This window comes from Equus quagga, chromosome 5 (genome assembly GCF_021613505.1).
Source record: "Equus quagga isolate Etosha38 chromosome 5, UCLA_HA_Equagga_1.0, whole genome shotgun sequence".
In the NCBI taxonomy this organism is placed as follows: Eukaryota; Metazoa; Chordata; class Mammalia; order Perissodactyla; family Equidae; genus Equus; species Equus quagga.
In genome coordinates, this window is record NC_060271.1 from 90,768,474 (window position 1) to 90,784,115 (window position 15,642).

At 33.7% G+C, this 15,642-nt stretch overlaps 1 protein-coding gene across 4 annotated transcripts in view; it reads left to right on the forward strand.

Annotated features, from left to right (window-relative positions):
* Window positions 1–15,642, forward strand: part of FANCL (FA complementation group L) — a 77,706-nt gene that overhangs the window by 9,094 nt on the left and 52,970 nt on the right. For 2 of the 4 annotated variants that reach the window (XM_046661233.1, XM_046661234.1), the window contains exons 2-5: window positions 2,069–2,127; window positions 4,122–4,182; window positions 7,064–7,120; window positions 11,972–12,072. In XM_046661233.1, coding sequence (XP_046517189.1) covers window positions 2,069–2,127; window positions 4,122–4,182; window positions 7,064–7,120; window positions 11,972–12,072 — 278 coding nt within the window. The remainder of the gene's footprint in view (window positions 1–2,068; window positions 2,128–4,121; window positions 4,183–7,063; window positions 7,121–11,971; window positions 12,073–15,642) is intronic. The other 2 variants (XM_046661236.1, XM_046661235.1) reach the window with 2 other exon arrangements.

Below are 15,642 nucleotides of genomic sequence, written 5' to 3' on the forward strand. Positions count from 1 at the left end.
GCAGGGGAAATTGTCATCACCTGAAATGTTTTGATTCTGTTATTCTGATTTTGTCTCATAGTAGCTTGGCATTGATGAAGACAATATCTGTGTTAGTGAACAGTTTGGCTGTTCGCAATAGTTTGTAAAATTCCCAGTTCAAGAATACCCTCTTCTGTTGTTGAAGCAAAGTGCAGGTTATTTAATGGATGTGTTTTTTGGTAGTGCTGAGGGAGGGCTGAAGTGTTTTTATTTTGTTATATAAGTTTTCCCCTCTTCTTTTTCCTCCTAACACCCAGTTTCCAAAGGATGTCTCTATCTGCCTTTTTACTTTCATCTACTCTTACATTTCTTTTCCAAGATGAGGTCCTTGCCTTTTGTGTTCATTTTAAATCCCCTCTCTGTAATCAGTGCTCTGATTTACTGGAACTCTTTATTATTTTTGTACTTAGTGCAATCCCCTCTTTTCTCTTTCATGCGTTTTTTTCTGAACCCCCCCCCCCCCCCCCCAGCTCTCTAAAAGAACTTGCTGTGAGAGCCCCAGAGTGGAAACCACTGGGAAGTGGTTTATATTTTTCTTCCTATAGGTTTGAAGTTTATTGTGTTCTCCGGCTTCTGATTTTTGCTGAAGATGTGGGATTTTTGTGGTTTTATTTGTTCTTAATATTGATCTATATAGTTTTTTGGGAGGATGTTTGGAGAGATTCAGATTTAGGCAATTGTCAGTACTTTTGTTCCCTGTAAGTCTAGAAAATCTTCTTGAGAGCAATTAACATTTTTTATATGCTTTAATAAAAAAAGCTAATTTGGGACATTTTCTTGAGTCGGAAAAGTATTATGGCATGTGACATGACATTTGACCTTTCAAAATGACTGGATTTTGCAAATAAGGGACTTTGGAATTTTATCCTTTCAGATAACAGATCAGTAGAGTAGTTTTACTATTTTTCATGTAAATTTTGAATTCCAGATTGTTCTTACACCTATGTGTGGGATGTCTATAAAGTTAGGTTAAAGTTACTACATAATACCTTTTGGTGCTTTAATGAAATAGTGAATTATTGTTACTTGACCTTTTGAAAAGGTCAGTAGTACATTTTGTTTCATTTTTTTAAAGGACATTTAAATGTAATGAAAGTCAGAACTGTAATATTACCATGAAAGTAAAGGTTATGGGGTACATTTAATTGTGTTCCTCTATTTTTGAAACTGCTTTGAGGGAGACTGCTAAAATTCTCGTGGTAATTGTTTTTCAAGGATTTTATTACCCTCTTTTATTTTATACTGTTGGAGTAAAAGATTATATTTCTGTTTGTCTTTTTCTGCTTGCTTTTGCTCAGATTTCATGTGTATTATACTATTTAAGGTACAAAGTTTAAGCTGCTTACCCATTCACTTTCTTGAGAAAGTAAAACTGAATATATTTCTCAGAATAGTCTTTCTTTCCTTAGAAAGACTTTTGAGTAAAAGTTGGTATATTCAAATGTATAGCTAGTGAATATTTAGAATAAGTAATTTTATATGTTAGCGATTTTATTTATTAAAGGTCAGTGAGTGTGGGACAATTAGATATACTCTGATTTATGAAAATATTTCTCTATATTTAGATTGTGTAACTAAATATATTTTCATTTTATTATAAATTAGAAAATTGAAAGCCTGTAATGTATTATGTATTCTTATTTTACACTGATTTTTTCCTTCCATATTCAAAGTAATTTTAAAGAATTTCCTTTTTCATAAATTTATTTCTTAAGAAATAGCATTTAAATTTCTTTTTTTTGTCTACATTAGCTGTTTCTTAGTGTTTCTTGTGTTTATGTGACTTTCTTTTTAAAAACAAAGTTCTATCTTAGTCTTTTGATTTCCCAGTAATTACGAAATTTCTGACACACATTTTTGAGTTATTTTCCCTCAGATGCAATATTCTGTTGCCTATATTTTAACAAGTATAAAGATTTGGGTAAAGTTGATACCTTTTAGAAAATAAAGGAAAACATTGCCTTTTCTATGTTATTCTATGCTTAACTTCTCTTAATATTAAATGAAAGATGAAAATTTGAGTGAACCCTTTCAATATTTTCCACAGGGCAGAGATTTCCAACTTAGAATATTGTTGCCTGAAGATTTACAGTTGAAGAATGCAAGGTGATGTGGTGTGTTGTTAGATACATTCGTCTTGGTGGAATGGACAGGGAATTAACCTGGTATAAACCGACTCTAGTTATTAGAGTTTTGCCTAAAATACTTATTAGTCACCCAGAAACGTTTCTGATTTTCTGAATCAGGGTGCATTTGTAAATGATTTTTCTTGGTGCTGAAGTGTTTTTCAGAGGTAACACATTAATTCTCTAATTTTTTTTCATGTAAAGCAGTAAACAGCAACTGTGTAAACTTCGCTAACAAGTACTGAACTGAAGTATAAAGGGAGAATACAAAATAATTGGAAGAGTTTGCTTTCATCTTTTGACTGATGTTAATTATGTGTATATTCATTCTGTGGGAAGACCCATATTATCAGTTAAGTGCTGGTATAAATTAGGTATCAATGTGGGCTATTTGTCCAGACAGCATATCAAGGAATGTCAAGAAACGAGACTGGAAATTTAGGTAGTGCCCAAAATCTCATTTCTGCTCCTAAGTATCTCTGGGGGTAGAGTGAAGGAAAATCTAGAGACATTTATGAGTAGAATTGACAGGATTTTGTGACTAATTAGAAGTGAGAGATGAGAGGGAGAGAGGAGCGGATGATGTTTTCCAAGTTCCTGGCTCAGATAACCAAGCTAGAGAAGAGGTCATGGATGGAGCAGTAGAAGAGAAATTATTTTAAGACATATTGTGTGTGAAATATCAAGAGGAGATATTTAGTAGGTAGTAGTAAATTGGTGTGGAACTTGAGTGTGAGACTTAGAACGGAGATGTATGTGGACGTCACAGTAGGCATGGGATTTAGCACTATGAGTATGAATAGACTTTCTGCTACCTGCATGTGTTGAGTGAAGAGAGAAAGCCAGTGACAAAAGCTTCGGGGCATACTGACATTTAAAAGACTGGTAAATAAAGAGGGACTTGGAAGAAGACGATTGACCAGAGAAGTAAGAGGAAAATCTAGACAGTTGTCTCTGAAGGCAAATTAAGAGAGGCTTAAGGAGGGAATAGTTAACAGTGCTGAGTGTTGCCAAGGGATCAGGTTAGATATGAATAGGTTTCATGTAGTGGCAGAAGCTAGGTTGTGTTGGGTTTTAGAGTGGGTGAGCGGGTAGAAAGGAAAAGGAAAGCAGTGACTAGAGTGTGAAGTCAAGGAAGAGTTATCATGATGATGTTTTTTTTTTTCAGATGAGATTTGCTTGAGCAAGTAAATATATTAAGGAGAAAAAACTAGCAGAAAATAAGTTAAGGATACCACAGTAACGGGATAATTAATGAATAGTTGTGACAGAGTTGGTGGCAAGGGACAGAGTACATTTGGAGGGGGGTTTTCCATGGGCAGTTGAATGAGCTACTCTACCACTAAGAAAGGAGGTAGGGCTGGGAATGGGGGTTAGCAGACCAAGAATGGAGGGAGTCACGATGGTTTGAAAAGACCGTGGTTGGGAGAGGCTTTCTACTTCTAAGCAAGTGAAAGCAGTACTTGGAAGAGTTACTTATCTCGCAATATTGAGAGCACAGCTGTGGTGAGCCAGGAGATAGATGGACATTAACTTATCACTACTTACACAGTTAAAAGTGTATATCCTTTTAGTTACATTAATCTGGAATTTGAAGATTATATTGCTATGTATGCTTTCTCAAATGCAAGTTCTGTTTATTACGTTCACAACTGTTGTTTTTTTTTAACCTACCTTGGAGAAGAATCTAGTTCATAGAAGACATTACTTTGGGTATGTTAAAGTTAGAAAAGGATGTGCTGTTTGCATGTCATTTACTGATGGCAGTTATTTATATTTTGAAATGAAATTAGTACTGACAGTTTGAAGACAAGACTTTCAACAGTATCAGTGGTAAGAATTTTATTAACTTGTCAGAATTATGTTTATGTCATTCTTTTTTATGTATATGCATGTTTGTGTTAGCATACAAATAAGTTTTTTTCTTTTAATTCTCAACAATGAACAAACCATTTTGTTCTATTAAAATTTTAGATTACTGTGTAGTTGGCAGCTGAGAACAGTACTTAATGGATACCATCAAATAGTACAACAGGTAAGTCCTTTAAAAGGTTTATATTTTAAGTGAGGATAAGGAATTACTAAATACAGTCTTTTTTAGAGATCTGCTTTGCACACTTTTCTAACAAACTGGTTTAGTAGTTGAATTTTGTAGGTTTCAACTGTATCAAATATTTTAGTGATCCATACATTATATAAAATGTTTTCTGTCTCAGAATCCTCAGCATATCTCCAGGCAGCATTTGTATGGAAACTGATTTCCATCCTTGACACTTTTGGGTCTTCAAATGCCTCCACCCTTACCCTTTATCCATCACTTTATTTGTTTTTTATGTTTCTACTTTTTTTTTTTAATTAAGATTGTGATAGTTAACGTCCTTGTGAAATTACAGTTGTACATCATTATTAGTCATGTTGTAGGTACACCCCTTCACCCCTAGTGCCCTCCCCCCACCCGTCCTTTCCCCTGGTAACCACCTTATCCATCACTTTTTGAGTGATGTTTCTTGTGCTGAGACTGAATAGTGGTGGTACAGAAAAATCCCAGGACCTATTTAGGAGATGTAGGATATCTGTGGCGAAAATGGGATTGTGGTCTTAGATGAGCAACGGAAAAGGTGTGGAAATCACGTAGGATCATGTCTGTGTACATGATGAGAGGCAATGTAAAGGCAGCGTAGTTGAGATGTAGGCAGACTAGTTTCTTCTGTTTTTTTTCCTAACTGAGAGTTTGTATTTTTGACCTTCACTCATTTTTCTCACCCATCCTCGTCCCAATTTAGTTATTCTTAATGTTTAGGTTCCTCTACCTGAAAATTTCTTTAAAGATTAGAGAAACTTAAAAAAAAATTGCTGTTACTGAAGTAGCTGAAAATAATGAAATGCCTCTTGTAGAAAAGTAGATGTAAGTAGAACTGCATTTCTTTTGACGCTTTATTAATTTGTATGTTTTTCCCGATTTCCTGTATTTTCTCTAACTTAAAGGCAGGTTATTATCTAGGATAACTGACAGTGACAGTCACTCTCACATAGAGCATTACTGAACCACAAAGAAATAGAGGAGATAAACTTTGATTTGTAGAATGTAGGCTGTCATTTCTGGCAGTATAATTATAGCAGTTTTTTAAGGGGTTGTTTAAATTGTTTCTCTCCACCATGCCCTCCCCATCCACTCTGACTATTTATGTTGTATACTGAACTTTACGAAATGAATCTGAGATATTTAAATAACCTGAAAAAAACTTGTTCATAAAGATTCAGTATAATACTATCTGTAACTTGGTTTTTCTCCACCAATTCACCAAAAGGTTCCTAGAAAAAGTCTCAATTACTTACTAATCTTCTCCGTGCCCTTGACTTGGTTATGTAGAGCTGTGTGTTAGCTTGAGTCTTTGTTTTATTCCAAAGTCCGGGTGAATATTACTATCCTTTCCTTCTATCATTTTAAACTCTAGTAAATATTAGGGTCAAGGGGCCCCAGCAGTCTTTTTCTGTGAAAGGCTTGATGGTAAGTTTTTCAGACTTTGTGGGCCTGAAGATTTCTGTTGCAGCTACAAAATTCTGCCCTTGTAGCGCCAAAGCAGCCATGACAAGACTTACTGGGAGTGGCTGTGTTTCAGTACAACTTTATTTACAAAAACAGGTGTTGGGCTGGATTTAGCCTCTGGGCTGTAGTTTGCAGACCCTTGGTATAATTTATTACTTATTTCTAGTAAACTAAGGAGGGAAAATAGTATGTAGAAGAGAAAGTCAGAAATTTGTTGTACAAACATATGCCCACTCAAATCTATGTTACAATGTGAATCACGTCTCATGCATTGTTGAAATATCTTACGTTATTATTTTTCTCACCGTGTGAACAAATTCACATATTGACTTTGTTCAGAACTGTGTGGTGATGGTGCAGTGCGTCACAAAAAGTAACACATACGATATTTTGACTTCAAGCAGAGAAATGATGTAGAGTTTTATCTAAGAAAACAATTTTAAACTTGAGAATTTTCTTGCTTTCTTTTATTCTAGTTATTTTATTTTAAAAATTGAGGATTTCTAGCAATTGGAACCATAACTATTAAATATTCATTCTATTGTAGAAGTTACTTCCTTTTTCTTTTTAAAGATTTTATTTTTTTCCTTTTTCTCCCCCAAAGCCCCCCGGTACATAGTTGTGTATTCTTCGTTGTGGTTTCTTCTAGTTGTGGCATGTGGGACGCTGCCTCAGCGTGGTCTGATGAGCAGTGCCATGTCCGCGCCCAGGATTCGAACCAACGAAACACTGGGCCGCCTGCAGCGGAGCGCGCGAACTTAACCACTCGGCCACGGGGCCAGCCCCAGAAGTTACTTCCTTTTTGCTGTTTTATTATGACAGGTTTTACCTTATTGAAAGATTGGCTCCTTTTGAATTATATGGGTTAATTGTGAAATGACAAAAATAATAATTATAGGTAATCTTTAAGGTTAAGAAAAAATAAAAATAGTATTGATTAATAATTGTTAATTCTTTAACTAGATTTTTACAATTTTATAGATTTGTCTGATTTTTATATTTTATGCTCCTCTTTTCACTCCCATGCCACTTTTCGTTTTTTGTTGATAAGGCTATAGTTTTCTAGATTTGCTAAATTTTGCAGTAAATAGTGCTGAAGGAACAGAGGAGTGTGCGAGATTTTGTCACATTCTTACACAGTTCATTGTATCTCACTAAAATAGATTTGGGGGCTACAGTTACTCTTTCAAAATGAAATTGGTAGAGATAGTAGGGATGATGGATCAATACTTTAATGCTTATACTTTTCAGCTGTAGATATAGCTAATATTTTTTTGACATTTATTCGGACCTGTATTTTATTTCAGTTTCAGTGGATGGAATATTCATTATACAAATGAAATTAATTGGAAATATTGTTTTGATCTAGAGAATGCAGCACTCTCCTGATCTAATGAGCTTTCTGATGGAGTTGAAGATGGTTTTGGTAAGAATTTGTTTTCTAACACTGTTACCTTGTTTATAGGTCTTGATTGTTTCTCTAATTCCTTTAAAAACTAACATCATTAGAATTTAAAACTTCTCAACTCCCAGTCATTTAATATTTTATTTTACTGTATGCATTCTTGGATGGTGCTTTTCTTGAACTGGCTACACTTGACACTGATCTTGGGCAGGTGGTAAAGAAATAAAATGTGTTCTTGATCTGTCAGAGAATTTAACATTTAAGATGTTATATAATCTCACTTAAAGATCTAGTACAATGTATAAGTAATTTTGTATTGCAAATTGTATTGCAGCTGCAGATTTCTGAAAAACATGAGGTTTTATTACATATACACAGTTACATAGAGGTTGATTATTCAGTTAATTATTTATGAAATGATTATTTAGTTCATTCTATCACATTGTATTATTTTTTTAAAAACTTTTTATTATGCAAGTTTTCAACATAAAGAAAAGCAGAGGGAGGGCTATAGTAAATACCTGTGGGCCCCTGACCTAACTTCATTTTGCCGATCATATTTCTTCCCCTACTTTTTAGGAGAAGGGACTGGAGTATTTTAAAGGAAATCCTGGACATCCTGTCCATTCCTCCATAAATATGTCGGTGTATATCTCTAACAGCTCAGTGCTTTTTGTCTGTTTTTAAATATACTATTATAACCTCAACAAAGTTAATGATAATTCCATATAGCGGCTATGTTTGTTTCAGTATCCAAACAAGGTCCTCACATTATATTTAGTTGACATGTCTCTTAAGTCTCGTAATATTTATAGTAGCACCTCCTCTTGCTCCCACCTTTTTTTTTCATGCCATCTACTTGTTGAATAAATCAGATTATGTCACCTATAAAATTTCCCACATCCTGGATTTGATTTATCAGATATTGGTGGTATTTTTTAGCATATTCTTCTATCTTCTTTATAACTTGGCAGTTAGGTCTAGAGGTCTCAACAGATCTTTGTTCATTTGTTCTGGTAAGAACACTCTGTGCTCAGCTCTTTCATTGCTTCAGGAGGCACATGGTGTCTGATAATTCCTCTCTTAGTAAAGTTAAGATTGAGCAATAGGTTTAGATCCATCCAGTATAAAGTTTCCCATTTGCCGTTCACCTAATGATTTTAGCATCCAGTGATGGTCATTTCTTATATCCACTATTTTGTTAGGTTACAAATGGTGATTTTTAAAATTCCATCATCTACGTTTAATTAGCTGAAAAATCTATAGAGAAGAACTTCCCCTCTTCAGTTTTTGGTTACCTTGAGGTATAGGTCATACTGGAGAGATAGGATAAGTGCTTTTTATTAAAAAAAAATCAGTTTTTAGGATAATGAGTTGGTGCTTAGCTGCTATCACAGGGAACTAATGTTTATTTTTTTAGTATCATTATGAGCTCTTGGGTTTTTATATATTTGATTCACTTTAATCCATTATAATCATTATTCTTTTTGATACTTAAATTGTCCTATTTTTGGTCAGCGTAATAAGCCCCTTCATGTTGGCTCCTGAGTTTTTTTAATACAACCCAGCTTTGCTTTCTGATACCAGTTGCCCCAGGCTCATTTACTCATCCTGTCCCAGAACTGTAATCAGTTATTTTTTCAGAGCCATGGTTTCTTTGTAGGAAGTGGTGTTTGGATGTCACAATCTGGAAACTGTAGTGCTCATTGCCATTACTTCTAGGTCTTTTCAGTGGATAAAGCTGGGAAAAAATACTTTTTAGAAAGAGAATAATTAATCATGAGTTCATATTGATATTTCCAATTCACATTTGGCATTGTACGGTGTTTACTTCTTTGATTTTATGCTTGTATCTCTTTCCTCTTACTCTGAAAATCTTGGTTTCTAATATTAACATAATACGTTTTTTGTTATATTTTGCTTATGCTTTTCCTCTTTCTCTCCATTTATATTTGTTTTACAATATTACAATTCCAGTATTGCTACTAAAAACTGAAAGCAGTTTGATATTTCTTTGTCGTTCCTTTTAAGACATTTTTATTCTTAGCAACAGCTACCACATATTGAGAGCTTAGTTGTTAGATTTGTTCTGAGTCCTTTTTTTAATCCTTATAACCACTCTTTGAGGTATGGCTTTGGTAAATTGTTTTGGATCAGAATAAAGAGTTTGAAATCTATTTCTAAAGTTTAAATTTTGACTTATAAATTTATAAACCCTAAATAATAAGGATTATCAAATTGATTGTAAATTTTGTCAAAGTCCAAAATATAATAACCTTAAAAAAGGTAAGGTGAAGAAGTGAAGCATATTTTGGTTTACATACCCTCGACATTGGAAAAAAAATTTGAACAGTTTCTTTATCTTTTTATCATAATTTTAATAAGCTATACAAATAGAAGGACTAAGGGAACCAGATAAAACTGTAAGTACCGTGTCCCATTAAGCTCTTATCGCTGAAACTAACTTTATTAAGTTGTAAGCACAGCTCTATTGGTCATTTGATTTTAAAGAAACACTCCTTAGTTTAAAACTAAAATAAAATACTGAGATCGATCACAATATTGTATTTATTGCTACTGCATGTTTGAACAAAATAAGATCCCATTTTTAACTTTCTAAAGAAATTATGGACAGAGTTGGTGATGTTATTGCACATTTATGACAATGTACCTAAAAATGTAAGAGTTAGTCGTTTATTTGTTGTGTTGTATTGTCACTAATAGAGTTTCTGTAATAGAATCACTGATAAAAATGTTGAGTGGTGCCCAAATGAAATCAGTAGTTATTGAACTTATTCAGGAAATTTTTGTAAGTCTCCCACAGGGTTTCCTAGTAATAACTAAGATTTTATATAGTAGTTCAGTATGTATTTATTAAATGAACATTTACCTATATGTTAAAAGAACCCTATGAGATGGGTTATTTTATTCCTATTTTAGAGCTGAGTCACTGGGTGCCTAAGGCCTCAAAACTGGGAAATGCTAAAGTTGGGATCTAAAACTTCTGTTTTTAAGGCCTGTGTTCTTTCTCCTGGGTACCTTTGCTTCCTTCTCCACGAAGAATGCTTTGCTTCTCTGCCTTTGCCCTTTTTTCTGTTAAGGTTCTAGAATAGGAGTAACTTGTCTGACCCAAGGTGTGGAAGGCAGAGTTTGCAAATATCATAAATGTAGGATTAAAATGCATTTTTATTACTGTCCAAGTTTATTTTTACCTTCAATGTATGTGGATAGCAGTAATTAATATTTCTGAATAAAAATAGAAATTTCAAAAGAAATACTATGTAGCTGTTATATGCATAAGTACAGGAGCTATACTGACTTATTTTTTTAGTGACAGAGGATAATCTTAATAGTACAAATTTATTTTTATGGACCATTAGACTATTTGCAGATAACATTAGATATTTCGTTTATAAAGAAAGCAGTATACTCCTTGTCTTCTAGGAGCTTATGTTCTAACTAAATCCAAATTGATGTTCTGGGCTTTACACTCTGTTTTCACAGTTATTATTATTTTAATCCTAAAGCAGATTTAGAACTGTATTAAAGTGGTCTCAGTTTATAGTCCTGACTTTGAGATACTATTTTGTAAAATCCATTCTTTCTAGTATTACCTCAATTTAATACTATCCTATCCTTGTTTTAAAAAATATAAGGACTAAGAGATTAAACGTATACTTAAAGGAATAAAAATTTATACCTTTTATTAGGGTTATATTTACCAGAAGCATTTATAATTTTATACTTGTTCCCATCTGATTTTGTTATTTATTGTATCTGATTGTTTTAAAAGTTGTATTTACTTTTTATAATATCTTTTGATAATCCAGACCATATGAACATCTATGTAATTTGTAGATTTATTTTTACTTTCCAAGTAAGATATTTGTCTAGGTTTACAGCTTTGAAGTAATTGATAATTTTTAGCCTCAGCAATTCCAGCAATGTTTGTATTGCTTGTAAAAAATAAAATTTTAGTTTTGTTTGGGGGAGCATAAACCATCTTAAAGATACCATAGGTGGGCCTAGCAGAGATAGGAACTATGGTCTAGCCAGATAGATGGCAGAACACTTACCTGGTCTGGGAGTAATACAGAATGTAAGTCACCGAAAGGCATTAGCAGGTAAGTATTTATTGTGATAATGAAGCCTTTTTGTTTCTAAGGATGTGATTCATAAAGGTGTGTATACAAATATATAAGTCTAGGGAATGTATTTAGAGTTCAGGCTTTTGTTTAAAGGTACATGTTTCTTTCTATCAAGTATTATATCACAGGAGTAGAAAAAATAGTGAAGCCTTGAAGATGAGTTTTTTTTTTTTTTAACTTTTTTCGTCTCTCATAGTCGTACTAGTAGTCTAGGAGAATATTAAAGTCTTAAGTGTGAATGATAGAATAATTGACATTTTTACATGAACTTCAGTGCAGTCCTTTAACTTTTTCATGTCTCTTTTATTATGAGAAAGGGAATGATTCAGCTGGATTTTCTGTAAAAATAATTGACACTTTAGTTAGGCACAAAGAAGATGACAAAATTGTGGCTTTTTCTTTTCTTTGAGGCAGGTTAGCTTTGAGCTCACAGTCGCCACCAATCCTCCTCTTTTTTGCTGAGAAAGATTGGTCCTGAGCTAACATCCATACCCATCTTCCTCTACTTTATATGTGGGACACCTGCCACAGCATGGCTTGATAAGTGGTGCATAGGTCTGTGCCCGGGATCCGAATTGGTGAACCCTGGGCCGCCGAAGCAGAGCATGTGAAGTTAACTGCTGCACTGCTGGGCTGGCCTCACAAAAATTGTGTTTTGTAATCAGGTGCTAGCAATTCATCGCCTAGCATTGCACAGCTGATGCAAGTTTTTTCTTTTAAACAGGAAGTTGCTTTAAAGAATAAACAAGAGCTATATGCACTACCTCCTCCTCCCCAGTTCTACTCAAGCCTTATTGAAGAGATAGGAACTCTTGGTTGGGATAAGTATGTCTATTTTAAGATGTATTTTAGAAATGCTTTTACACATTTCAACTTAATATATTTGCAGTTTTAGCAATATATTTTATATCTGTTTTTAGTCAAAGTATTTCCTTGTAATTAGCGTATCTGATCTTTATTGTGGCTATGAATTAAAGAGATATTGTTAAAAAGCTGACCTGCAAGGTAAAACACTAAATTTAATTTGGAAAAAAATAAAATTGTGTACACAGTAAGATGTTACCGTATTTTCATTGAACGTATAATGTTATTTCTTTTTTCTTTTTTTAGCTTTATTGAGGTATAATTGACAAGTAAAATTGTAATATATTTAAAGTGTACCATGTGATAATTTGATATATGTTTATATTATGCATGGATTCCTCCAGTTGAGTTAATTAACATATCCATCATCTCACGTATTTGTCTTTTTTTTTTCCCTGACATTTTTTGGGTTTTCTTGTTGTTCTTATGGAGGGGAGAATTTTAGGAACTTTTGACTGCTATTTTCACTGACATCACCCAGTATATTTAGTTTTATATTGACCATCTTGCTGTATGTTTTCTGTCTCTCACCTGTTCTGTGTTTTTTCCTCTTCATCTGCCTTCATTTGAATTAATCAATAATTTTATTATATTTCTCTTTCTATTAACTGGTTAGTTATACATTCTTTTACTATTCTTTTAGAAGTTGCTTTAGAGATTAGAACATATATAGCACATAATATATGTTGTTACTTTTAGCAATTTCCTTATAATGCAAGGATCTCAAACTCCTTAATACATTTTCTACCCCTTTCACCTGTTGTGTTATTGTTCTGAAGCATTTTAATTCTATATTTTAAAATGACAAACTTTATTGTTGTTTTTAAAGTCAATATTTTTATATATATGTATATACACATACACACAGTTGTTTCTCCTGGTGTTCTTCATTCTGTCCTACATTTCTATCCTTCTTTCTAGAATCATTTTCCTCTTGACTAAAGAATTCTCTTTAATATTTTTTCTTATTGAGATACAGTTGCCATATAACATTATCTTAGTTTCAGCTGTATAACATAATGACTTGATATATGTATATATTGTGAAATGATCGCCACAGTAAGTCTTGTTAACACCCATCACCATACAGAGTTATATATTTTTTTTCTTGTGATGAGAACCTTTAAGATTTACTTCCTTAGCAACTTTCACATATATTACAATATTAACTATAGTTACTATGTTGTACGTTACATCCCCATGACTTACTTATTTTATAACTGCAAGTTTGTACCTTTTGACTCCCTTCACCCATTCCTCCTATCCCCCACCCTCCCTTTGGCAATTACCAGTCTGTCCTCTGTAGCTATGAGTTCAATTTTGTTTTTAGATTTCACGTATAAGTTAGCTTATACAGTATTTGTCGTTCTCTGTCTAGCTTATTTCACTTAGTGTAATGCTCTCAAGGTCCATCCATGTTGTCAGAAATGGCAGGATGTCCTTCTTTTTTATGACTGAGTAGTATTCTATTGTGAGTGTGTGTACGCACGTATGTGTGTGTGTATGTATGTATATATACAGCACATTTTCTTTATCCATTCATCTGTCAGTGGACGCTTAGGTTGTTTCCATGTCTTGGCTGTCATAAATAATGCTGCAGTGAACATGTGGGTGCAGATACCTCTTGACATTGTGATTTTGTTTCCTTCAGATATATACCCAGAATTGAAATTACTGGATCTATTTTTAAATATCTATTTTTAAATTTTGGCTGCTGTATTTTTAATTTTAGAGTGCAAACAGGTTTATAATTGCTGCATCTTCCTTGTAGATTTTCTCTTTTATTATTATTGTATCTTTTCATCTCTAGTAATACCTCTTGCCTTAATGTCTACTTTGTTACTATTAGTATAACTACACTAGGTTTTCATGCTCTCTTGAAATTCTCCATCTTTCTATTTTCTTTCATAGTTATTTTAAAATATTTTTCAGTTAACTCCCATAATCTCGATCCCCTTGAGTCTGTTTTTATTATATTTTACTTTTTTTTTTTTTAAATTCAGAGGAAATTTTTTTTTTTTAAGATTTTATTTTTTTCCTTTTTCTCCCCAAAGCCCCCCAGTACGTAGTTGTATATTCTTCATTGTGGGTCCTTCTAGTTGTGGCATGTGGGATGCTGCCTCAGCATGGTTTGATGAGCAGTGCCATGTCCGTGCCCAGGATTCGAACAAACGAAACACTGGGCCGCCTGCAGCGGAGCGCGCGAACTTAACCACTTGGCCACGGGGCCAGGCCCTATATTTTACTTTTTTTCTTGTGGTTTTGGTCATATACTCCTGGATCTTGGCATTCCTTGTATTTTTCTTTTAATAGATTTTATTTTTTTACAGCAATTTTAGGTGCACAGCAAAATTGAGAGGAGGGTAGAGATTTCCCATTTACTTTCTTCCCCCACATATGCATAGACTCCCCCATTGTCAGTATCTCTCACTGGAGTGATACATTTGTTACAATGATGAACTTGACACGTTGTTATCACCCTAAAACCATAATTTACTCTTGGTGATAATGCATTTTAGGGGTTTGGACAGATGTGTAACAGCATGTATTTGCCATTATAGTATCTTACAGAGTAGTTTCACTGCCCTAGAAGTCCTCCATGTTCTACCTGTTCATCCCTCCCTCTCCCCTAACCCTTGGCAACCACTGATCTTTTTACTGTCTCCATATTTGTGACTTCTCCAGAGTGTCATATAGGTGGAATCATACATTATATAGACTTTTCAGATTGGCTTCTATTAATTAGTAATATGTATTTAAATTTCCTTTCAGTCTCTTCAAGGCTTGTTAGTGCATTCATTTTTAGCTCTGAATAATAAATCTGTTGTGTGGATGTACCAGTTTATTTATCCATTCACCTACTGAAGGACATCTTGGTTGCTTCCAAGTTTTGGCAATTATGAATAAGGTTGCTATGAACATCTGTGTACAGGTTTTTGCGTGGACAGAAGTTTTCAACTCTGTTGCATAAATGCTAAGGCCTAGTATTTTTTTAACAGTAAAAAGAATAAAGGGTTTTTATTTTCATAATTGCATCAATAAAAAATTGAATATATATAGCAAAAAAAAAAGTAAAACCTTAAATCTCCTTGTCTCTGCTCAGTAAGATGGCTGACTGCTCTTTCTTTAAAAAAAACAAAAATGATACAAGGGGAGAAATGAGGAAACTGATCTAATTTCGAGTTTTTTCACTGCCTCTTGCTGGCTGTTTTTCACTGCTTGTCCTTGGCCATTCAAGCTGCAGTGTTTTGCCAAGTATCTTTTGTCTCATGTTGGAAATTGTGTATATAAAAGTTTAGAGGCTCCAGATAATATTATTTTCTTCTGTAAAGGGTTTACTTTTCCTTTACTAGAAAAATAAGAGTGGGAGCAGGTTGCCATAACCTGATGGAGACTGGGCTGGTTCAGGATGTGTTTTAGTTTTTGTAGGGCTCAAGCTTTCTGTTATTGCTCCCTTCCCTCTCCCAAGCTGTAACCCTCCAGAGCTTTCAAGCAAGAGCCAGGTGTGTTCATTGGGATTTCTTTATTGAT